This window comes from Papilio polytes, unplaced genomic scaffold, assembly GCF_000836215.1.
Source record: "Papilio polytes unplaced genomic scaffold, Ppol_1.0 DF824102.1, whole genome shotgun sequence".
Taxonomy (NCBI): domain Eukaryota; kingdom Metazoa; phylum Arthropoda; class Insecta; order Lepidoptera; family Papilionidae; genus Papilio; species Papilio polytes.
In genome coordinates this window covers 846943-871852 of record NW_013525102.1, presented here as the reverse complement: position 1 = coordinate 871852, position 24910 = coordinate 846943, and the positions used below count along the sequence as shown (strand labels likewise).

Sequence of the window (24910 nt, the reverse complement as noted above, 5' to 3'; positions counted from 1 at the left end):
TTTTTTCAACCAGTAATTCGATCTGAACATGGTAAAAAAATATTCTTTGTCGGTACTTTTTTTATTTCGAATTTATCCAACTGTAAATCAATCGCCTGCGACAGCTAGAACTAGAAAAAAACTTTGAATTTTTTTGTTACTTCGTAGTCACTAACAGTTAATCCTAATAATTGATCTTTAACCATTTCTGCTTATTTAAAGTATGTATTTTTAATGTAAAGTAACGGTCTGAAAAAGTGCGCAAATAAGACCTTGTTATCCATTTAATGAATGATTTTGTCCACATAACCTATGCGTGTCACGGAATATGTTATCAAGCTATGAAGATTGTTGAGTCTATCAATTTAATGAATTCGGAATACCGCGAAATGATAATTTTATAAACGTAGCAATAAAAAATAATTAGCAATTATAATAAACTTAAAATAACGTACATCGTTATGAAGAAAACGATGTCGACGATGGAAATCCAGGATTTGTCTAGAACACTTAAAATAAGAATCACAAAGAATTATTCTAATAAAAAAAACCAAGTACTCGAATTTCTTTGTCAAGGTATTTTGTAATAGTTCTGCTTAATGACGGCTTTAGCTCTACAAGAGCCCTGAGCTTGATTTCTACGGCGCCATCTTATTTTTTAACATGACTGAGAGGGTGGCTGTTATGTGTAAACCTAGGGTGGCCCCTGTCCAACGCCCGGGGCGGCCCAACCGCGCCCTACCCTAACGGCACCGGGTATGCTATCTCAAAAAATAATTGGTATTTCAAGGTCTACGTCGCTTGCTGTTATCGGTTCTTATTGCGTAATGGGTAAGCTGATTAAATTGCACTCTATTCACATCAAATTATTTTAAACATTTTTATTATACAAAAGTATTTTAGAGAAAAATTATACTAAAATCAAAATTAATTTTTAACAATGCTTCTTTTTGAACTTGGTTTCCGGATTGTTCTTTATAGTTGGGGAGTAATAAAAAAATATCTTAGTTAAATTAATTGCATAAGGCATTAAATCATTCTAATCCTTTATCATAAGTCTAAAATATATTTATACAAGATTAAAATGTTCATCTTGGATAATCTCATTGAAAAGTTCAATGCTACGTATTCTCAACAAGCAATAGGCCAATATATACAATTATGATATTACTCTCAGATAACAGCTAAATTAAACCCAAATGATAAGGGATTTCCTTACGCACATCACTGACTAATAACAAATAACACTCATCTGCATGTTTGTACTAAAAGTTTCTTACAAAATATTAATAATACCAGCTAATTTAATTTTAATTTTAAGACTGACGTTATAAACTGCGCCAATATACATTCCGATAAAAAATGCACATTTTGATAAGTATCTGATGCAAAATACGTTACATTTTTCATTAGAGCATAAAATTTTGGTGCAAAATATTTACTAATTCTAATAGGATGATGCAAAAGGTGTGAGGTTTTTCAATAGTGTACATTTGAACATCAATAGAAGGTGTGGTAGCGGGGTGAGCGGGGTGCGTGCGCGTTGCCGGCGGCGAGGCGGGCGGCGAGGCGCGGTGCCGCGGCGTGCGGGCAAGATAAGCGACTGTTACATCAGATCGTTTGGCGCGTGCCCAACTCAAACCGCTATAAAAGGACCGCGTCGGCGCTCCGACAGTCATTCACAAATTACAAGTTATAGATGTCAATTCAAATAGTATAACCAGTTTGTGGCAATGTTCTACTCTCTCGTGCATTATTCTATAAAACTGAATACTTTACTCGATTGCGAACAGTGGTGGCTTAGTGACAACTGGTGTGATAGTCATTCCCCGCGTTTTGAACATCAGCAAAGATAACAGAAGCTTCTTCCATCTATCGGATAACGGGGTAAATATTATTTGTTTTCAATTAATCTATGATTAATGACCTCATAGAAATCACACTGATGCGAGTTGTTTACAAACATCCGCAGAAGGTTAGAATTTGTCCTGTTTGGTTAAATGCCTTTGAAAAGCGATGTAATTTGATTCACATAATAAAATATGGTTACAAATCTAACTACCGAATAAGCGGGGTCAGCTCAGGTCATGAAATTATCATTTTGGTTACATTTCATTTACGTCAAGTAATGATAACGAAGTGAGGGTCGTGAGGCAGCCGGTCGGCAGATTCGCAAGTTCGTTTTGATAAAAACTTAACTTATGCTCACTGCTGATAAACCAGTTGACAAGATTATTTGGTCGCGAAATATTTTCGGTTACGATGACCGCTTGTCAGGAAAAAAACTGCTTGTATTTTACGACAACTCACTAAACTATCACTTCTCTGTGAAAGTGTCATCATTTAGCAAAAAAAGATGTCTAACTTAATATCCGTACATCAAAAAGTAATTAAAACTGATCAATTATATTATTAAAAAATAAACGACGATCTCGAATTTATTTTAACAGCATGTATTTATCTAATTACAGATAAACAGTATCTGAGTACGTGAGTGTCCAGTAGAGAAGCGTTCCCAGGCACTATCAGTGATAAAGAAAACCAGTGAAGACAGAAGATCTTATTGTAATTAAATCGTGACGTCATGGCTACCGTGCAAGCTCCTCCCGAACTGAACCTGCCTTCGCCACTGCCCGTCGCACAGAATTCCTCAGAGTTTGACTTTGTGACACTCACGATGACAGCTCTGCGCCTCGTGAACCCGTGGGCTGTGGAGGCCAAGTCTCAATGGCAGGCCCGAATCGAACCCGGAACTCCGGAAGCCAAAGATCGCATCTTGACCTTAGCCGAGGTGTCCCAGCACGACACGCCGCGCGACTGCTGGGTGGTTATCTACGACCGCGTGTACGATATCACTACATTTTTGGATGAGGTGAGTTATCTTATTAATTTCAATTGAACCTTGATCTTGTAATTCTAGAATTTTCTTTTAACTTCTTTTTTATATAATTTGACCTTTGCAAAGATAACGAACCGAATTTTTACACATTGTTTAAATTGGCAAATAGTGATGGTAGATTATTATAACCTAGAATGCATGTATTTATGTAATTTATTTATCTGCAGCATCCCGGTGGGGCGGATATAATGTTGGAGTACGCGGGTGGTGACGCGAGTACCGCGTTCCGTAGTTCGGGCCACTCGAAGAGCGCGGCGAAGGCCCTGGAGCGCTTCGTGGTGGGCGAGCTGCCCATGCACGAGAGGATGTACCGCCGACCGGGCGGCATGCGCCTTAGCGACATACCAGAATGACATTTTATTTATAATTCTAGATTTAGTCAAGAATTGTGTTTACTTTATTTTTTACAGTGCTTTAATACTTTCTTTATTTGATGTTTTAATTGTCAAACGTTTATTTAAATATTTTAATTATTTTATGTAATAATTAGATTATTTGCTTAGTTTATAAGTGTCGTACTTAAAAGTATATTAGATATTATTGTGCTTGTATTAATGTCTTTCTGCATTTATTGTTACATTGCATTTCTTATTGTATTTCAGTATTAAACTGATTTTAAGTTTTAATTTTTTATCGTACTAGCCTTTGGCAAACAAGATGTTCCTAATATCTTATACGTATTCAATAAAATTTGTACCACATAATGACTGAGCTTTACTTTTTACACCTATGAGAAAAACCAGTATTAGGAGCTTAAAAATAAAACGATTTATTTCTAGTTCAATAAGTATAATCAGTCTTAACAAAAAAATAAATTAAACGTCTTATAAATTAATTTTATAGTACAATAATATCAAGTGAAGGCTGAATTTTCGGTGGGATAGATATTGACTAAATCTAATAATAAATTTTCCACTTTAATAGAACATTACTCACATCTACGATTTACACCTTTTTGCCGGTTCTGAAAAAAAAACAAGAGGTCACTATTTTTCTTATCATTTATTACATAGAAAAATATCGTATCACAAATCCTTGCTTTGCAAAGTTATCACACATGTCATAAAACAATCAATAATAATAAATCCGACTATCACTGGTTCAAACAGCTTCCTAAATGTTCAATTGACAATGACTACAAATTAAATACGGTAATGCTAGCTTTCGTCCGCGACCCTGTACGCGTAGGATTAAAAAAAAAAAAGTAGGTAGCTATGCGTTATTCCAGACTATCCTCTACATCTATGCCAGATTTCATTGAGATGCGTTCAACTTTCACATTTATAACATACGTAAGAAGTAAAATTGAATAACGTATTTTTAATCTATCATTATAACAAAACTAGCTGTCGCCTACGACGCCGTCCACGCGGAGTTCAAAAAAACGTAGGCTATGTGTTCTTCCAGACTATATTTTACATAAACGATTCTATGCCAAATCGAGATCCGTTAAAACGTTTTGGAGATACCTTCTAATAAACGTACATTCATCTAAACTTTCATTTATAATATTAGTAAGTAATAAAAGTCCCATTTTAAGATATGGTGACCATTTGGCTGTGATATTGGCACATTGGCTACGGATTAGTGGGAACTTACGATCACTTCGCCATATTCGTAGAACGACTATTAGTTGTTCTCCCAGTATAAAGGAGAAAAGGACCAATTAAAGAAAACCAAGATGTTCATCTATCAGTAAACAGACAATATGTTGTTATGACAACACAAAGGGTATTAAATTATATTACTGTTTGATATCCATAGTTCAATGTATATTGCAGTACAGATAAACAAACTTTTACCTTATTAAGAGCAAATATAAACATATGAAAGAAACGTGGATAATAGAAAGTCGATATAAGTACCCTAATACTGGCAGGCATGTACCAATGTCAAGAAAACAAGTACAACAAATGTCCGTAATATAAATCTACTATCTTTTTGCCGCGACTCCGTTGGCGCTGACTAAAAAAAAACTTAAGTAACCTATGTGTTTTCTGACTATCGTCCACATCTGCGCCTTTAATTGAGATCCTTTCAGGCGTTTAGGCTGTAAACTCTAACATCCATCCATCTAAACTTTCGCATTTATATTAGTAAAGGTTTACGAAGTAAGAAGTTCCAGGATTAATTAAGCATTGATTTTAACAGTGGTAGAGTCCCCAGCTGCATTAAACGACCGGTCTATTATGTAGGTCTATGGTATAACACTTGGCCAGCTTAGTAAAATTTGATATTTAAAGAAATACTTACAGCAATTTGTAGTTGGCTGGTGTAGGTTTTGAAATGATGTATTTGCAGTATAGAAGAAGCAACAGGAACATTACAATGGCTGTCACCTGCATGTTCCACTCGTGAGGCATCGCACACTTAGATACTTTCACTTCTTCCGGACTCACCGTCAACTGTTAAATCGAAAATACCAAATTATCGATTACTATTAGAACAAAGATAGACGACCTTAAGTCTAGTTTTTTTCTTCTAGTTGCTGGCGACTTCAACCGCGTGAAATTAAAAATAATAAAAAACATAGTCTATGGTTCTCACTGATAACGTAGCTTTCTAATGGTGAAAGAATGTTAAAATATTTTTGTAAACACACGAAATCCTTTAAACTTCAAGGAGTCAAGCGAGTTTGAGGAGGGTAATTATAAAATTGCAAACTGCCAGTGTTCAGAACATGTTACGCAAGTTTTTTTTTGAATTCGAAATTTAAATCAATTGTGCAATTTTAGTTCATGGTTGTAAAAAAATACAAAATCTATAGTATGAATAGGCGCGTTCTTTTGCACCTGCATTATTTTTACGGTTAAATACAATTCATATGATAATTTTGGAAGTGATTTTATTTTTTTTATATAAATGTCGGGTTTGGTAAATTTATAACAAAATTACTAAATTTGTAGGCACAAAGCTACACAATTGTAACTTTCTTTACAATATGACAAAGTAGCCAGTGACCTACAAACTAAAACTTGATTCAAAACAGGACTAATTTCTCTTTACATTTTATCACTGTAAGCTCTAATTGACTCAATAAATATGTTCAATTTATTGCAAATATTTAAGTTAATTAATACTTTATAAGGAAACGTATACTTTATAAGGAACGTTTACAAAGCCGCGGCGAGAAAGGCAAGTACATTTAGAAATGGAAAATATAATGCATGTTTCTAAAATGCGCAAGTGCCCGCAAGTCAAGTGAAAGGAGACCTGCTCTAAAACTGCTGCTGGTTGATATATAGGTTGAAATTTTAATTCTTGCCGTAGGTTTCGCCTGCCAATGTTCGAGCTACGTCTAGGGGGACGGGGCAGCTACCATTATTATGATCTTATTCGAAGTAGGTTTTGACTTTATTTTGAATTTTTGATTCCCTAGAGGGCAGCTGCCCCTTTCTTCTCCCTTGGCCACGTCCATAAGTCTTGCGCAAACTTAACAATAAATGTAGATAATATCACTAACATTTTGTAACGCGTATAAGCAAAAGGGAAATTTGGGATTTCCCAATGTGAAAATATATCTGCTTAAAGGTAAATATTGTTGTTTATTAAATTCGATGAAGAATAGGAAAGATTACAATGTATTGTATATTATGATTTTTTTTTTGTTAAAATCGCGTCAATAGAACATTATACAACACATCTCTATACTTAATGTAATTAAGTATGAGCACACACGATGTCAGCAATTACAGTATAATTTGGAATGATCCCTTCTTTAACAAAAACCCCTACAGGACACACCATGGGCTATATGTTTTAACGCTATTAGACTTAGGGAGTAATTAATTTGGAAAAAACATGCGGGTAAGACAGAAAAACTACAAGCTCAAAACATCAAGGAATCAAAGTATCATGGTAACGGTAATTGTTACCCAATGTCAAGCCAACATTTGCAATTGAGAATTTTATAAATGTAAAAAATGAAATAAAGTTCATATAATTTAATGCAGATGAAGACCCACGGGAACGTCTCGTTATATATCGAAACAATATTAACATAGAACACTTACCAAATAATATTTAGGATCGGGTCTGTTCCCCCAGGAGAAGGATGGCACCGTGTACTCTACGAACTCAATCTTGTGGCTCTCAGTTGGAACGAAACTGTGTCGCAGCATGCAGCTGTGGTGCGTGTGCGCACCGAACGCGGCGCGCGGGTGCAGACTCTCCACTAGATACTCCGTCGACTCCTTAGAGAGGCAGTGCCAACGCTCCACAAATAAATTGTTTCTCTCCGGTAAAGGCGCCGCGTCGGGCTCCGTGCATAGACTGTCCGATTCTCTGTACAATGGGTAATGCTGAAATTATACAATGTCTTAATGCACTTTAAATATTGAAGTACCCTCAGATAGTAAGTTAATGCAATTTGAACCAAAACATTTTAACATTACAGGGAAAATCTTCTATTATAAATGCAAAAATGATTTGGATCAAAAAAAAGAACAAATCTTGATGAAATTTGGAAAAAACGTAAGTCTGGGAGAACATAAAGTCTAATTTTTTTTAATTCTTGTGGACAGAGTCATAGGCAAAAGTAGTATGAATTTAGAAACAGTATGTTACCTGCATCACTATGGGCTGGCTATACCGTTCCAGTTTAATATGACTTTTGCAAAGCGCTGATCCACTACTGCATTTTAAAATATCTACAAGATAAATATTATATGTGAAAAAGATTAATCAGAAGGTCATAATGATTTTTTTATTACAGAATTAATTACTTTACTAGACTTATCTTGACTAAACAACAAGACCAGTGACACAATTAGCCATTTGTAGATAGCAAAATTATCTTATGCGGTTCCTAGGTGACCTACAATTTGACACAAAGTGAAAATATCATGTTATTATGCCATAGTATCTATAAAAAAAATAAAACATAAAAGCAGATGAACAATATTACTGACCAGCTATTTTATCAATTTCTTCCACAGCTCGAGAACATAATACACAACCGTCTCCTTCCATTGCCATAGAGTTGATAAGGACAAAATGATTCCCCCGAAGACTTACTAGTTTGACAGGAGGCGCATCCAGCTGCTTTTCAAATCTACTATGAAGTTGTGGTGTAATGCTTGAACATGAACATAGATTATACATATGGTATCATTTAAAAAGTATTTTGTATCAAGACATACTGTACATGATGCATTATATTGATTGATATACTCATTTCATGCAGAAACTAAGTTTATTTATTACAAAATAGAGTAGTTGACTATTAATATATATGAATCCAAAGTAACAATGAATGGCATTACTAGTTTTACATCATAGTGAAAAAATTAATAGTTATATGCTTTACTTATAGCTAGAAGATACCAATAAATGTTAAAATAGAGAAGTAAAATTTCTTGGAACTCTAATTACCTGTAGTGAAATCCAATATCATGATTGCCAGCCACAAAATACATAGTTGTACCATCTGGTACTTTAAACAAGTTAAAGAATGTCTTTACATTCTCATCAAACTCCTTCTGTGTACACCATTTACCCTCATCAAATAAATCTCCTGTAAAAATATTAATTCCATCAATTTTAAAGAAGAAAAATCAACAAGAAAATATTCAAATATAGGTGAACTACCTAAAACAAAAATGATTTCTGGTTGATGTATAGTCATAGCTGTTTGAAAAGCTCTGTGCATCTGCCATTCTCTTCTCAATTTATCAAACCAATGACCGTTACGAGAGCCGAGTAAATGAGTATCGGCCAGAACCATTGCTTGCACTGGTTTTACTCCATCTACAGCTTTTTTCGTGAGAGCCGGCCATCCGCACTTAAAACATAATTTATATTTGGACATCAGTATTTATTTAGCTATTGGTACGTTTCGAATATATATTATTTTTCTAAATCAAAGTACCTGAATTTGAATAACATAATAAATAATATACTCGCAGTAAAAATAAATTAGAAATAGGCCAATAATAAGATAAAGGATTCCAGTGAATGGTGTTTTCCGTCCCCAGATTCTTAATAATAATAACATAATTCTTTTAGTGAAATAGGAAACCAAATATTACTTAACACTCATTTATTATCATAATAAAACTGAAAGTTGTTTATTAAAATTCCATCGGTAAGATATTGATTGATAATATCAATATATTTACAGTGACAGTCAGTGTCAACTTGACATCAACAAGTTGATTTTTGCGCAAAAATATAACACAGCACATGGACATGGAGGTATTGCAGATAAAACAATTATTATTTAAGCTTAAGATAAAACTTTTTGTTTTGTTCTAAATTATTTTGAATCTCAAAATTCATTTATTTAAAAGCTCATACACAATTTTTCCACAAAAGTAAAAGGAAGAGCTCCGTGAAATGGACTATAAACTTCAACAACAGCTGACTGTCACTGTCATTAACATTGACATTTGACAATTAAGTTGATTTGTTTTGTATTAAGTTCGATTTGCACTTGATCTTAGCATTTTTGTTTTTAATCCAACGGAATAAAGAAATACTCATATTTGTGTTAGGTGATATATATATCAATTAATATGTCGGTGCACTGGAGTTCTGAAGTAATGAAATGGGAGTACAGAGAATTGCAGGCAACCGCTATGTCTGTTGATTACTCGGGTAACAATGTTTTGTTAGCAGGTCGAAGGTGGCTGGCTATTAAACAAATTAACTTAGAAGATGACACACTAGGCGACATAGTTAAAAAGTATCCTCGTCATAGTAAATACGATGTAGCTGGAGCAGAATGGTGCCAGAACTACCAAGGAAAAAACCTCTGTGCTATAGCTGTAAATACATTTTGTTAACAGTATTTTTTGGTCTCGTTGTATTATAAAAATAAGTGTAATGTTTCTGTATTACAGAATAATCAACGAGTTGATGTTTATGAATGGCGTGCGGGCAATGACCTGACGTGTATATGTTCTTTACGCGCGCACACTCGGGTCGTCAGCGATACACATTTTCATAGACAAGACCACAATCTTCTTGCAACATGCTCTATAGACACTTTCACACATTTGTGGGATTTAAGAGATGCAAGGAAACCCATAGTATCATTATGTGCTGTTGGTATGTTTTACAATTTTTGTTGACTAATTTAAGAATAATTGTATTGCTACTCTTTTATCTGATAAGTAAATCTTATCTTTTTTAGTAATTATGAAGTAATATCCTATCTAAAATAAATTTGTATATTCCAGCTGGAGCCTCTCAAGTACAATGGAATAAGGTTGCATCTCATATAGTAGCTACTGCACATGATGGAGATATAAAAATATGGGATTACAGAAAACCTAGTTCCCCAATACATTATATTTCAGCACATTTATGTAAAATCCATGGTGTGGACTGGAGCCCGCATCATGAATATCAATTAGTCACTTCAAGTCATGATGGAAGTATAAAATACTTCGATATAAATAATGCTAGAAGACCTGAGAATGTTATAACAACAAATTTTCCAGTATGGAGAGCAATTTACACACCATTTGGAAGTGGCTTGTTGACAATTGGCGTTGGTTGGGGAGGGCTACCTAGAGTTGAACAAGCTGGTGTTATTGGTATCTGGGTAGGTGGTACGTTGACCACCAGATTAGTGGGACATACGGACACTGTTCAAACCATGGTATGGAGACCAAATACCTCTCCATCCAACTACCAGTTGATAACATGGGGCAGGGATCAGTCTCTAAGAATATGGACAATGCATCCATCACTGTTAAAAATGTGTTCACATTATTTACCTGATGATGCAGATGGAGAAGAAGATAATAATAGTGACTGTGAGTTTCATAATCTTCATTTTTTACAATTAAGAATACATCATCATCATCATCATCATCTCCTTATCCTACTCCCGTAGGGTCGGCGCAACAGGTTTTTGTCCTCCACATAACTCTATCATACGTCATCTCAGTCATCACTCCCTTTTTGATCATGTCACCTTTTACACAATCCATCCACCTCTTTCTAGGTCTACCTCTACCGATGTAACCTTCCACACCCATAACTAACGTTCTCCTTGTAACATGCGATTCATCCCTCCTCATAACATGCCCATACCATGCTAACCTTTTACTCCTAACCTTCTCTATTATGGGGGCTACTCTCAAACTTCCTCTCAAACAATTAAGAATACAAATAATATAAATGTTATTTTTTTACGAATCATTTTTTTTTTCTTTCAGTTAGCTATGCATCAACAGTAGGTTCTGTCACCGATCTCTCACAAAATGATAAAGATATACAAATGGTATGTTTATTTATTACATTTGATACTTATGGTATTGTATATTTTCTTTTACATAAGGTTTAATTTTATTTACAGAACAAAATAACACATAAAAACACATCTATTGATGAGGAATTTGAATCAATCAGGGAAATGGCAAACATTGAAGTGACAGACATGAATATTGAAACACGGACCTGCCAAATTCATTCTGAACGCAACGGTTACATCGCTAACTTACAAGTCACCTTCCCAAGGAATGTCACAGAACTCACCATACCAAAGTTCTCGTGGCTTTCAGGAACTAATGTTGATAGCGCTACTACGATAAAAGTGTTACAAGCTATCAACAAAACAGCGTATCGTAAAAAGAAAGAAGGACACAGGTGTCTTTTGCACTGTTTAAAAACTTTAGCCACATCTATTGATGAGGTCAGTCTTTATAATCGTACATTGTTATGAAACCAAGTGTCTTGATATATTATGGACTTTATCGTGTTTAAATTTATGGCAACAAATTTATCCTCACGAAAATAATTTTACACTTCAAGATACCGGTAAAATCAAACGACGATTCCGACTCGATGAAATCGAGTCAGCGAAGTCAATCGGAGAGCGAGAACGCGGGCGACTCGTGCATCCCTTTCCCGCGCACGTGTGGCGCCAAGTGGTGCGGCGTGAGCTCTCTCGCGGTGTTCAACCGGCCCGCCAACGCGCGCCGTCTCTCTCTAAAGCACGAGGCGGGCACGCCGCGCTCCATGTCCTCGCTGTCGCTGGCGCCCGGACTCTTCGCCGGCTACAGCTCCGTATCCCCGCATGCCACCACCACGCCCTCGCCCACCAACGCCTCCGGCTTCCCGCAGCTGCACCACAGGCACGCCTCCAATTCTATCACCACCTTCTATTTTCAGGATAGATGGGTAAGTTATCTTAGGAACTCATTAAATAGGAAACATTTTTTTTTATTAAACTATCACCGATCAATCATTTAATACAATCAATTTATTTTAGCGTATGATTTCAAAAGTGAATTACTCCCGTATGATTTTAGAAAGCCCAAAGCCGGCGCGCGGGCAGCATGCGCAGCCGCGGCAGCATATCGGGCTGCTCGTCGCCGCGCGTCGTGCTCTACGCCGCCAACAACCTCTTCCCGCTTAACAGGACGTTGGCCGAGAAATACGTCATCAACGCAGACGACCCTGTCGGTAATGTATACAACGCTTCCTTCCTGTAACATAGAGAAATTCCCAAATATAGTTCTCGTAAAATTCATTCAAAATTGGAATGCTATATTTCATCTTCAATTTGTAAACTCAAGTTTATTGGCAGTTCTCTTTCACTTGCACTAGGTCTTTATTCCACCTGCAATGTCGATTTCCAGAATAAAAAAAGTGTTGTTTGTAGACATGTGCGAGAGGAATGCGAAAGTGGCGACGGAGGAGGGCGAGGTGGAGCTGGCGCACTCGTGGTGCCTGGCGGCGCTGGCGGCGCGCGCGGCGCGGGCGCTGGACGCCGGCCTGGTGGACCACCTCGCCTCCAGCGAGGAGAGCATGGCCTGGGCCGGCCACCCGCTCTGCTGCAACCTCGTGCAGACCTTGTGAGCACTTACACAACCTTTACAAACATTACCCCAACATCTGAATTTAGGCATCTGTTAACAACGTTTTCAACTAGTTGACCAAATAATACGATAAATGTTTAAAAACATATTCTTTTTAGGATATCACACTACGCTAAATCTTCGGATCTACAAATGGCCGCCATGCTGGCGAGTGCATTTGCAGTTTTCACCGATACAAACAGTTCAAGTTCACAATCTTCCATCAGTACATCGAGTTGTGTAAGTTTAATGATTTTTATTTAGCATAGTTTAGGAAGGAATACGAGAGACATAATCGGGCCGTGTGTTTGTTGCGTTTAGGGCAACAGGACGTCGCCGTACAGCACGGTGAACCAGTACAGCGAGATCAGCGCGGACGGCTGGACGCTGCCCATCATCCTGCGCAGCAACTCGTGCTCGGAGGCGGAGAACTTCCACACGGAGTCGCTGTGGCGGGCGGAGCGCGGCGGCCTGCTGGACCAGCGCAGCGCGCACCTCTACAACTGCTTCAAGCGCGCCTACGCGGACGTGCTGCACCGCTGGCAGCTGCTCTACAAGAGAACTGAGGTCATTCAACTTTTGTAATACATTTTTTTAATATTTATATCGATTTGTCTTCCTTTATTTCCATTGTATTAAAATTGTTAAATGGGTGAGTCCGTTAAAAAAACTAGTATTTTTGTGTTTAAAGCATAATCAATCGTGTAATTTATTTATTGACTGCTTTGATCCCGAGTCCATACTTTTTATTACAATTAAAGTAACACTTGACGACGTTCCCATGTGTCATGTTAAGTAGTGTTGTTATGTGTGAGTGTAGGTGATGAAGCTGGTGAGTGGGGCGGGGGAGGCCGCGCCGGCGCCGGGCCCGGAGGCGGTGTGGGAGTGCGCGTGGTGTGGGCGCGTGTGCCGCGGCGGCGCGTGCGCGGCGTGTCGCCGGCCCGCGCTGCGCTGCGCCGTCTGCGCGCTCGCCGTGCGCGGCCTCGCCGTTGCCTGCGCGCTCTGCGGACACGCGGGACACGCGCACCATCTGCAAACCTGGTGAGCGCACCTCGCACCGCACGTGGCACTCCTTACACTTCACACCGCACATTTAACACTTCACACCACTCACTTCACACCTCAAGATTCATATACTTGAAACAACTGATAAATACGACCGATCATTATCTGCCACCCTAGACAAAGTAACTATAGACTTATAGGTATAAACACGTGACAATCACATGACTTATCGAAAGTTATTGTCAGTTCTATACATTTTTATCTTTCCAAACAATGAATGGTTGATCTCCGGGAGGATGGTACTCAATTTACTTCATTTTAAAGGTCTATCACAACAACTGTGTCCGCTGGTTTTGCCATTGTCAAAAAGCTTATAGACTAAACATACATTTTTTTAGGTTCTCTCAACACGACAACTGTCCAACTGGCTGCGGCTGTAAGTGTGTCATCGAAGGCACATCTGTATGGAAAGGAGTTAAATATGCTTAAGTTAAGTAGTAAATGTAAATATTATTATCAATACATATTCTAAAGAAAATCTGTTCCTATTATTATTTAGTTGTTAATTAAATAATACCTTTACTCCATACCCTTCATACTCCATAGTGCACTTTCCCGCGCGAATATTTTGATTTACTTGCATTTTGATCTAAGTTGTTCAACTGTTTTAAAACATGTCTGTTTTCTTCTGTTTTTTAAATTAATATGTCAACACAACGAAAGTATACTTATTTCAAATACACTTTTATTATGTTCGTCTAAAACCATATTAAAATAAAACAATCAATTTACTTTCATTCGCTTTATTTCACAAACTTTTATTTTATTCAAATAATAAAAATGTGCAGGTGCTTATCGTTTAGAATTGTGAAATTTACAATTTAAAAAAATTTAGAGGTTAACCTACAGGCAGTCTAAAGCATTTATGAACGTAATTAAATGATTTTTTTATTATCAACAAAAATACCAGAAGTAACATTTATAAAACAATAAAAAAATAACATATTTCGTTACACAAATAACAACAATTCTTCGAAAACATTTCTTCACCTTGTTGCAATGTTTTACAAATAACAAAATTTATATTTGCCTTACAGCGCTTGTAATTCGATAAACAAATTCTATTTGATGTATATCGAAATAGAAATTTTGTACTACATGGTTTTCATTAAAAGCGTGAACTTAGTTTAAACAATACAGATTATAACAAAACTATTTTAAACTGCATTTATGGAAAATTAAAAATAAACAAACTTTATTAATAAAACCAATAATCACAACCTACATAAATTAATTTAAAAAAATGTCCACAACTTTTTAAATGAAGAGATTTTCAGTCTTTATACCGAAATGCCAATTTAAAACGCTTGTTAAAATGAAACATTAAACTTCTCTCATAATGGTCCACTTATTTAAGATAATTCAGATAATAAACATTCAATATAAGTCAAAAAAATTGTTACTTGTCAATCGTAAAAATATAAAAAACAATTCTTTGTTCTTGAAATGAGATAGTATAAATATTTAGACCTCGTTCTGTTAACTAAGTCTAGATTTAATATTCTTGCTCTACAGCAAAGGAAATCATCTTTATATAACATACTAATAAAGTAATTAAAGCGACATTTGAATGATATACACAAGTATCACTTACTTCAATCTAACTTATTTGTACATTTCTTATTACCATTAAAATTTATGCGATTTTTTTCTTACACAACGAATTACAACACTTTCAAGTCAATATTAAAAAAGATTTCATTTCGTTGATTCATAAAACTAAGTACAGAAATAATGGTTTTGTGCCTTGACATTAAAGAGACGCTCTAATTTTTATAATGTTTTCTAAAATACAATTCATTGGTAAGAAGAAATATGGTTCTTAGGGTGATGCCACGAGCGGTATGGGGTTGTGCCTTTTTGCTAAACAGATTAATTCATTACTGTTAAAATGTGAAACAAATTAACTTAGAAATGCCGCTCAGTATGTTTGTAGCATCAAGTAATAATTATTTAATTAAAAAAAACTGAATATTGTGCGTTACAATGTTTGGACAAATTTGCTCATGTACATTGAAAGCTTCGGCTTTGCAAGCCCGTGTGGCATCTCCCTAAATCTATCATTTATTGATTTTTTAAAACTATAACATCAATAAACAGCAAAAACAAAGCTTAACAATAAACACATGTAATAGGCACATCGTTATTTAAGCAATAGCTACTTCTAAAAAATAAAACATATCTAATGTCTAGATTAAAAATATAATTATATTGACACAGATTAAAAAAGAATTTATTCAACTAATAACAATAACTAGACCAAGAGAGGAAATTGCTGAAAACTTTTTTTAATTCAGTGTTTGCACTGCGCCTTACATCGAAAGTATTATTAAATTAATAATTACATACTTCAAGAAGTTACATTGCAAATATTTTGTTTAAACGGAAATTTTGATTTTTATGTTGTATTCCGAAAATGCTACTGAGTAAATAATAAGATATTAAAATAAATCATGCCCAAAACATACTTCTTTTTACATTTTAAAATACTATAACTGCATGACATCAACGCATACGATACAAATTGCATACGTTCTACATTACTATCGATATAAGGAACAGTCCCAAATATAGTCAAACACTTTAGCTAGACCAGATTGTCTCGGTTGCTGCTATTGAACTACGTATTCAAATCAAATAATTTCAAGTCATGCACGACGCAACGGGACGACATTTTTGATTTCAAAGTCGAGTTGTTCTATTGTAGCAGCTAAAACAATAAAAAATAATTAGTTACTACCAACACCATCACAAAGATAATAATGAAATAGTCTATCTATTTATCTATGTATTTATTTGTGTTTCTAAGTTGAAATCATGTGTCCCGTAACATAATTAAAAAAAAATGTTAGCAAAATTAATTTGTTATTATCATCTATTCTATGATAAATGTAACTAAAAAAAACGATCATTAACATAAATCTCTAAGGATTCCTAGATAATCTATTCAATATATTGATATAAAAAAGATCCACAGACAATAATTCAGGTTCCAATTATGAATAATGAAATAATTGAATTATTTTATTTATATTTACTTAAATCATTGTGTTACATATTTTATAATCTGTAGGTAAATTTCTACAACTTTTTTGTGCGTAAACTTACAATTAGCGTAATCATATGCTTCACGGTATGGTAATCTATTGATCATGTCATGTTTTCTCTCATTTATTCATGTATCTTGTAATCTACGGTGATCAGTCGACGCGCGTCTGTCGTAGGAATGGCGTGAGTATGATAAGCGTGATGCGGTTGTTGGCGTACCTCTCGAGCAGGCGGCGCTTCAACTCGGGCGGGTAGGTGACGTAGATATAGTGGTCGTCCTGCTCCTCGTCCAGCGCCTCCTCGCCCGCCAGCCGCTCGCCGCGCGTCGGCGACGAGTGCGTCGTCAGCGACACGGACGCACTGCCCGCCACGCTGCCCTCCTCAGAACTGAATACATATTGTCTCTAATACTCTCTAATACTGAAATTATTTACATCTAACCACACAGCTCGAGCGAAATCTAAACCTAAAACTAGCAAACAACTCTTCGATCAAATGTAAAAGATAAAAAGTGCAAAACTTTAAAAAATCAAACACTTAAAACTATATCAAGCCGGTTAATACAGTCAGAAAATAGTACACTCACACCACTGCACTAATCCATCTCTGGTAAATAAAGCAATCCAAGAAAATTACTCCCCAATAGATTCCTGATTTTTGCGCTTGATAACAATGCTAAAGAATATTCAAATAAATTAAAAAACAAACATTTAATTTAGTAACAAAAAATAGTTTTATTAAATTTAATGTTAATATTAGTAATAATGTATGTACTCGAAGACGATCCATATAATGTAGTAGCACATGCAGAGGGCGAGCGCGAGGCCGGTGGCGAGCGCCAGCAGCAGCGGCCAGGGGAAGACGCGCGCGGCCGGCGCCGCCTCCTCCCAGTAGCGGTCGCAGCTCAGGTACCAGCACACGGCGCGCTGCATCTCCTCTGCACACACAATTACACATTCCAGACGTTTTTAGAACATGCCACACAATGCAAACACTGGTATTGTATCATATGAATAACAAAAACTCATAAAAAATAACTTTATTTGATTACTAGCTGAAGGTGGCGACTTCGTTTACGTAGAAAAATGTTTCACTCACTGATAACGTAATTGTTGAATGTTAAAAGAATTTTTGAAGTCGGCCCAGAAGTTTTTGAATTATTTCAATACTCCAAAAATAAATTCTTTTCTCTTTATAATAGTATAGATATAGATGTTCGAAAATGTGTTTTAATTTTGATTACACCATAAAATGTGCGGTGTATCTATTATTGGTATTAGTTAGACTCTGGTTTCTTAGAACAGATTACAAACCTTCCAATTCTGTAAACTGATGTTGAGTTAGATGCAGCAGGAGTGTAGCTATGCAGGAATGAACGACTTTTTCACAGCGCACCTTGTGAATATAGAGAGAACAATGTCAGAAATTAAGGCAAGTGACACCGAACGAAAAACTTAAAATGTGTAGGATATTGCAACTACGATTGCCTAACATAACTAGGTCGGAAATTACTGATTATCACAAACGACAGACAAGGAAACTCTCGCAACAAATTACTGAATACAAGTTACCTTGATCGCCTGTAACCTCAAGGGATCGCAAGCCGCGCGCTCCGCCTGCAAGTCCGCTAATCTCTTTTGTCTGCTGTCCGGAGGCAGTGACGACTCCACCGTGTCGGCGTCGCATAGCTCTGCTGTTTGATTTGTGTCACCCTCGCTCTCCTCTCTTCTTTTCTCTTCTGTTACTGAAATTACAATAATTATAACATACTAGAAAAAGTGTATTGGATCTACCCAATAGAAGCTACAGGGTGATCCAAACGAGACTTACCTGGCTCGTCAGCCTTTGGGTCAGTTTTCGGGCAGTCAGGTGCCGGCGGGGTTCCAGGACGGGGGCGCTGGCGGCGTCGCTGCGGCGCTCGCACCAACCCTCGAGCCCCCGCCGGCGCCAGCGCGCGCCGCGCCGCCTCCAGGTCGCGCCATACTTCCACGTCCGTGACCGGTTTGCCGGCGACGCTCAGCAGCCCGTGCGCCGCTAGCACCTGGCACCGCATTATGTCGCAGTAGTCTGCCAGGCACACCGCATCCTCTGCCTAGAAAATAAGGCCCCCAAGAGGTATTATAAGTATTATTTTCATAAGTCCAATACATACGCATACGTGATCGTCTGTGATATTATTTCAATTATGCGATGAGACTTTCAGAATAAGTTCATTGTGTTGACATTCCCCCGTGAGATATTGGTAACGGTGAAATGGGTATTAACCTTGTTAATCTGGTTCTTGTGTCGCTGGTCGAAGTGCGTGTCGAGGTGTCGCTCCTCGTAGAAGGACTTGCCGCAGAAGGCGCAGGTCCACTGCGAGGCGCGGTGCTGCAGCTTGGCGGCGTGCTGCGGCGCGAAGATGTCGCGTGCCGGGTGGAACGGACACTCCAACGGCAGCTTTACCTATAACCAAAAAGTTAACTAGGTTAGGTCTATTCGTTCAAAACATAACAAGAAAAATGTATGCCTGAACAAATAAAACAACTAATCCAACATGCACATGTCAATAAAGAGTTTCAAAAACATGTAATTAAAGCAACTGACCTGAAATCTTTCTAGTACTGGCATCCATTTGTTTTGTATAACTTTTCGCACAATTTTGGAGTTGTCACGTGAGCAAGTGATCTTGAAAACCGACGGTCCCGGCCACGGTATCAGCGTGAGAAACAGAAGGGCTAAGACCTGGAATAAATTGCATGCTATACGTAAATACGTGACAACAATCAGGACACCGTGATAATGCTGTATGATACATATCATTAGGAACTGATTGCAATTTGTTTTATCCGAATTACAAACGCTCGAAGGTTTTTTTTAATAACCTCCCCACAGCTTCAGCCTTTGCCAGTATATGTTCTACTGGGGCATACGTCTTCGTATTTCTGATGTGCACATTTTCCCATAGACAGCTGGTACAATCAAGCAAGAATTTTACACTAAAACACCTTAATTACAAATGGAACTGTCCAATAAAACTAAAAAATTAATTTCACGTCAAATTTAAATTGTCTGCCTTATACTGCGGAACCTGCTAGGTTATACTTCTATTATTAAAGTATTGATTTTTCATAAAGAAAACTTCCTGATACCTCACATAATAATAGTGAAACCTCTCACCTCGAGGGAGAACGAAGTGGTCCTCATTCATATCTTGTAATCGACTTATAATTGTTAAATGTTTTTCAATTGAAGTATTTTTAGACACTAGGGTTTAGTTTACAAGTGCGACGAAAAGAGGGTTGACAATGTGAGAGCGCATGCGTCAAATTTTCCCCTCCTGACTCACCCCTTATGAATAAATCGAATTAAACTGTACGTATTGTTGTTTGTAAAACATACAATTTCTTATTTTAAAACATACCTGATTAATATCAAAACATTCACAATTAATAGTAGTTACAGCAATCAAAATAACTGTCAGTCTAATCATATAAACTGAATACAAAGAAACTGCAATAGAATGTTAAAAATGAAAAAAAAAAACAAATTGCTAGATTACTTCTATATTCCTTTGTAAATACCGTGCTTTCTTACACAATCGGCGGGTACTAGTGCAACAGTAAGGGACCGCAACCGGGACCCTCGATGATCTTAAGTTTGACTTACTTTTAACTTTTAGCAAATGTGGCCAAATTAGCATTGATCTATCTGGAAGCTATCTAACTATAATAATGTAGGTACGTCAAAATATTATGTAAATGCGAAATAACATTATTCTTAAAGTATAACAAAAGCGGTGCAGTAATACTCACAACAGTATGATTTAGGCCAACATGTATATTGTGTACATACAAAGCAACACTAACAGGGCTATAAACATAGCAATTAGTCCCAAACAATGATGACGATAACGCAATGTTGAACCAAAGCAGTGCAAGTCCTGTTAAAGCTGCCACGAGCGGTTGAAAAACCGGAATTTTTAAATTTATAGGTTAGTAATTTTGTGTCCGTTGAAACATCGTAATTAAGACCTAAAGAATGTTTGTTCTTATCTTAAGAAGCTATATTGGTCTATAGTATAGTTAGATATTTCAAGTTTAAGTAAAAAATGCCACTCTTGTCTTAGTTAAAATGGTCATTAACTCATCAGAGTAAAAGGAAAAGACTCAAACCACATTATTTCTTACTAGCTATTGCTCGCGACTTTACCCGCGTAAACAGATAAATTACCATTCGATGGTGAAAGAATTTTTGAAATTGGCCCAGTAGTTTTTACGTGAATCGAATACGTACAAAAATACAAACCTTGTCTCTTTATAATTTTAGTATAGATTTACGTACTCTGGGAATACAAATTCCTCGATGTCCTTGTTATGGTAATCGAAAAGCTAGAATGTTCAAGTTATGTGTACTCAGCATATTGACTGGCATTAACATTACCTACATCAAAGAATGAAAAGTATGGTAGGTCAAAGTTAAATTGGCTTTCGTGACGCTGACACACGTTCAACATACAAATAGAAATCAACTTTAATAGGGATTTCAAAGCGACTTGTGCATTTCTTTTATTTTTTTATTCACATTAATTTTATAATCTAGCGTTAAGCTTCGAACAGTCACGAGATTGCATGTTTCGGTGGGCAAAAAAATTAACCGCATGGTTCACTATATTCATTTATATTTTTTCGATTAAAAATGTCAACCGTATAAAAAGATATTTTATTAAAACCATCCACCAACCAAGTTCCATTTTTAAGAAAATTTCAGGGACATTATTATTGAATTTTAGTTGTTCGTATTATTCGCATTTAAATTAAGTTTGGACTAAATTTTCGAATATTATTAAGACAGACATCTAATAAAAAAGTATGATTAAAGTACAAGTTAATCCAAAGACTTACGTAAAATATGTAAAAAGATATTAAATGCAGGACGGTCAAACACCATGAACGAATACGACACGATATATTTTTTTTCTTGAAGTCTTATAACATCACGGTAGCGATCTTTCGAAAACGCTTTTGAATTTAAAAAGGGACAAGTTATCGTACCGTATGTAATAATGGATGCATGCCGTCGGTGTGGGTGGCGCATGCCCACAGCCTCCGGTCCACGCGCCCTCCGCCGCCACCCGTCGTAGCCCGTAGTCTCGCCCCGCCATTTCTCCTCGCAGTACACAAGCGATACATTCTATTTTTTTTAATAAAATATGTATAAAGTTATATTTTAAGTTTACGGTCTAAGCACTAAATATATCAACGAACGATTACCCATCAATACATAAATATGTGTGAAGATAAAGGGATAGAAGTTTGTCTAAAAATGTGGATCGCTCGTTAAGACCCTTGATGTTGTGTTAAGTGTTTTGATTAACTCGTTAGGTAAGTGAACTGTCAAAGTATTTTATTAAATTACAAAAAACGGTTATACAAAATACATTTTCTTTATTTTTCCAGATTTTTTTCCTTTCTTTGATATATTATTTTTTTCTTAGAATAAATGGAAAGAAGAAAAAACTTTTTCCTTTCTTAATAAAAAAATGAAGTCGATCACACTCGTCTTCTGTGTCGTTCGTGCAGCAACTTTATTTAATATGTTCCATGATTGTTGTCTATAAATCACTTGAAGTAAATATTTATTAATAAAAAATTTTAAACCAATTTTTTTTTTCAGCATGACAACGAACATGATCAGTCGCTTGGCTGCGGTCAGGTGTCGCTACATATTTCTTCTGGCGACTATTTCCGGAGGCAGCTTTCTGGTTCTAATTTTAAACAACAGCACCGACATGTTTGGTTATAAACGAGAGGTCAGCACCATTTGGTACTCTACCCATCGATACGATCCTTTCGATTCTGGCGCGGATTTTACTATCAAAACTGAAGGCTGCACTATACCAGAGTTACATCCTTTCGACGAGAGCATACGAAAATTTATTGAATATCCAAAACATTTAAAACCTTGCAGAAATAAAGACATATCAATATTAAAAAATAACGAAACGCATATTTGGTTAGCGGCTGAAAATTTTGAGCACGGCCCTAATATTAATTTAACGTGCTGTTATAAAGCATTCTACAGGCCTTTGGCAATAAACGAAATATCATCCGCCGATATAGACGACAGGGTAAAATATGACGAATGCGTTTACTTCTACGATTACATCGAAGTGAGCAATGAATTTGTTAAAGTATCCTGCACCAGCCATGACAAAGTTGTATATGAACAGTTTTATGTATTTGCGTTGAAGAAGCCATTTACATCTTACAAGGAAGATTCAACCGAAGCCCCAATAAATCAATCGGGATATAATGTATTAGTGATGGGCATCGATGCGATTTCTCGATTAAATTTCTACAGAACGATGCCTAAAACTTTATCGTATTTGAAAAAGAAAGGTGCTATAGAATTATACGGTTACAATAAAGTTGGAGACAATACTTTTCCTAATCTAATACCGATGCTACTCGGCATTAGGGATACAGACCTAAAGAGGACTTGCTGGCCTAATGTAAGAGCTACATTTGACAATTGCCCTTTTATATGGGACTGGTTTAAAGAGGCCGGCTACTACACCGCGCTCGGCGAAGACAGCGCCAGTTTAGGGACATTTAACTTTGAAAAACTGGGCTTCAGCGGCACTCCTACCGATTATTACATACGTACTTTTATACACGAAGCGGAGCTACGAGCTGGAAATAATAAAGATTTTAACTCATACATATGCATGGGAAATAAATATTTTTATCAAGTTTTACTAGACTATATAGAGGATTTGACGAAAACTTTAAAATCGTCAAAACTTTTTGGGTTCTTTTGGGAAGTGACTATGAGTCACGATTATTTAAATTACCCCGTTATTATGGACGAGAGCTACGAAACATTTTTAAAACATTTGGACATATCAAAATATCTAGAAGACACAATTTTAATTTTGCTAAGCGACCACGGTATACGCTGGGGCGACATCAGGCTCACCAAGCAGGGCCGGCTCGAGGAGCGGTTGCCGCTTGTCCACATCCTGTTGCCGCCATCCTTTCGCAATAACTACGCCCTTGCCTACGATAATTTAAAATTAAACAGCAAACGTCTCACTACACCGTTCGACTTGTATGCAACCCTATCAGATCTCGTTAACATGGATAGTATCAAGAATGATAAAGTGAGATATCGGAGCTCTTTACACTACGCTCAGGATCGAAGCATTAGTTTGTTTCTCCCAATTCCAAGTAATAGAACATGTCCGATCGCCGGTATCGACGATCACTGGTGTACCTGTCTAATGGGAAGGAGGGTATCAAGTACAAGCAGGAAGGCATCAGCGGCGGCCGCGGTCGTGGTGCGGGAACTGAATATATTGCTGCGTCCCCATCGACAGTGCCAGCGTCTTCTGCTCGCCAAGATATTAGAGATAACGGAGATGGAAGTGGGGAAGCCGGAAGAAGGCGAAGTTGGGTGGCGCGAGTTCATAGTGACAGTACGCACTTCGCCTGGGGACGGTTTGTTCGAGGCGACGGTGCGTCTGCGAAGCGGTGGCTGGTCGCTGGCCGGCAGTGTCAGTAGGCTCAACCTCTATGGCGACCAGAGCCACTGCGTACACGACGCCCAGCTCAAATTATATTGCTATTGTAGATAATCCTCCGTTATTATTACAAACTTAAAAATCTGTGATATTGTTACATGTTGATTATGTAGGTATAGCGGGAGTACGTAGTATAGTAGGGATTGTTGTGTACAGTAATATTTATTTGCTCAAATGTTGCATTTTAGTCTTTCTCCTTTATTGTAATCTTAGTAAAATTATGATATACCTTTAGTAGACTAGACAAATATAAGTACACTGTATCACTTAAATTTTGTGCATATCAATGAAATGGGAAATACGAAACATATAAAATGAATTTTAGAATAAATATCTGGATTGTATCATATCATTTTTAAGGACTATTACAATTATCATATCTATTGTATTGACACTTTTGTGTGCCAAATTAGTGTATCATTTAAAATTGTTAATGTGTTGAATCGGTAAAAATTTTGTATTTTTGACCGACTTCCCAAAAGAAGGAGGTATTCAATTCGTCGGTATATTTATTTTTTTTTTTTTTTTTTTTTTTTTTTTTTT

General features: G+C 36.7%; 5 protein-coding genes across 5 annotated transcripts; 3 read left to right on the top strand and 2 right to left on the bottom strand.

Moving 5' to 3' along the window:
• The first annotated feature begins 1650 nt into the window (after nucleotides 1-1650).
• Nucleotides 1651-3504, top strand: LOC106099524 (cytochrome b5-like). The gene is made up of 3 exons (XM_013278088.1): nucleotides 1651-1866; nucleotides 2451-2851; nucleotides 3046-3504. The coding sequence occupies exons 2-3, from the start codon at nucleotides 2564-2566 to the stop codon at nucleotides 3229-3231; spliced, it is 474 nt and encodes a 157-aa protein (XP_013133542.1). The 5' UTR covers nucleotides 1651-1866; nucleotides 2451-2563; the 3' UTR covers nucleotides 3232-3504.
• A 167-nt stretch (nucleotides 3505-3671) lies between these two features.
• Nucleotides 3672-8992, bottom strand: LOC106099518 (metallophosphoesterase 1). The gene is made up of 8 exons (XM_013278082.1): nucleotides 8748-8992; nucleotides 8468-8660; nucleotides 8252-8393; nucleotides 7789-7955; nucleotides 7445-7527; nucleotides 6892-7179; nucleotides 5132-5283; nucleotides 3672-3842 (listed from the first exon to the last, which is right to left on the bottom strand). The coding sequence occupies exons 1-8, from the start codon at nucleotides 8871-8873 to the stop codon at nucleotides 3824-3826; spliced, it is 1170 nt and encodes a 389-aa protein (XP_013133536.1). The 5' UTR covers nucleotides 8874-8992; the 3' UTR covers nucleotides 3672-3823.
• A 302-nt stretch (nucleotides 8993-9294) lies between these two features.
• On the top strand, nucleotides 9295-14429 carry LOC106099880 (WD repeat-containing protein 59). The gene is made up of 12 exons (XM_013278560.1): nucleotides 9295-9645; nucleotides 9721-9928; nucleotides 10060-10641; nucleotides 11047-11111; nucleotides 11187-11522; nucleotides 11642-12010; nucleotides 12142-12295; nucleotides 12495-12687; nucleotides 12810-12930; nucleotides 13012-13257; nucleotides 13511-13731; nucleotides 14094-14429. Exons 1-12 carry the CDS (start codon nucleotides 9394-9396, stop codon nucleotides 14182-14184), a joined length of 2838 nt encoding a protein of 945 aa, XP_013134014.1. The 5' UTR covers nucleotides 9295-9393; the 3' UTR covers nucleotides 14185-14429.
• Nucleotides 14430-16247: 1818 nt separating this feature from the next.
• LOC106099559 lies at nucleotides 16248-20043 on the bottom strand. The gene is made up of 9 exons (XM_013278129.1): nucleotides 19963-20043; nucleotides 19390-19527; nucleotides 19069-19248; nucleotides 18634-18895; nucleotides 18375-18547; nucleotides 18117-18198; nucleotides 17578-17740; nucleotides 17023-17190; nucleotides 16248-16465 (listed from the first exon to the last, which is right to left on the bottom strand). The coding sequence occupies exons 1-9, from the start codon at nucleotides 19987-19989 to the stop codon at nucleotides 16438-16440; spliced, it is 1221 nt and encodes a 406-aa protein (XP_013133583.1). The 5' UTR covers nucleotides 19990-20043; the 3' UTR covers nucleotides 16248-16437.
• Nucleotides 20044-22573: 2530 nt separating this feature from the next.
• Nucleotides 22574-24421, top strand: LOC106099431. The gene has a single exon (XM_013277990.1). It carries the CDS (start codon nucleotides 22574-22576, stop codon nucleotides 24419-24421), a length of 1848 nt encoding a protein of 615 aa, XP_013133444.1.
• Nucleotides 24422-24910: the final 489 nt, after the last annotated feature.

Bases quoted from the DNA above. Each gene is read 5' to 3' on its own strand.
- LOC106099431 (XM_013277990.1), top strand. From the start codon at position 22,574: ATGTTTGGTTATAAACGAGAGGTCAGCACCATTTGGTACTCTACCCAT.
- LOC106099518 (XM_013278082.1), bottom strand. From the start codon at position 8,873: ATGTTATTATTATTAAGAATCTGGGGACGGAAAACACCATTCACTGGA. The intron at 8,661-8,747 runs GTACTTTGATTT...TTATGTTTTAAG, and splicing joins ATTATGTTATTCAAATTCAG to TGCGGATGGCCGGCTCTCAC. The intron at 8,394-8,467 runs GTAGTTCACCTA...ATATTTTTACAG, and splicing joins AGAAATCATTTTTGTTTTAG to GAGATTTATTTGATGAGGGT.
- LOC106099880 (XM_013278560.1), top strand. From the start codon at position 9,394: ATGTCGGTGCACTGGAGTTCTGAAGTAATGAAATGGGAGTACAGAGAA. The intron at 11,523-11,641 runs GTCAGTCTTTAT...TTACACTTCAAG, and splicing joins TAGCCACATCTATTGATGAG to ATACCGGTAAAATCAAACGA. The intron at 12,296-12,494 runs GTAATGTATACA...TGTTGTTTGTAG, and splicing joins CAACGCAGACGACCCTGTCG to ACATGTGCGAGAGGAATGCG.
- LOC106099559 (XM_013278129.1), bottom strand. From the start codon at position 19,989: ATGAGGACCACTTCGTTCTCCCTCGAG. The intron at 19,528-19,962 runs GTGAGAGGTTTC...AATTTATTCCAG, and splicing joins CCACTTCGTTCTCCCTCGAG to GTCTTAGCCCTTCTGTTTCT. The intron at 19,249-19,389 runs GTCAGTTGCTTT...TTTTGGTTATAG, and splicing joins CAGTACTAGAAAGATTTCAG to GTAAAGCTGCCGTTGGAGTG.
- LOC106099524 (XM_013278088.1), top strand. From the start codon at position 2,564: ATGGCTACCGTGCAAGCTCCTCCCGAACTGAACCTGCCTTCGCCACTG. The intron at 2,852-3,045 runs GTGAGTTATCTT...ATTTATCTGCAG, and splicing joins TCACTACATTTTTGGATGAG to CATCCCGGTGGGGCGGATAT.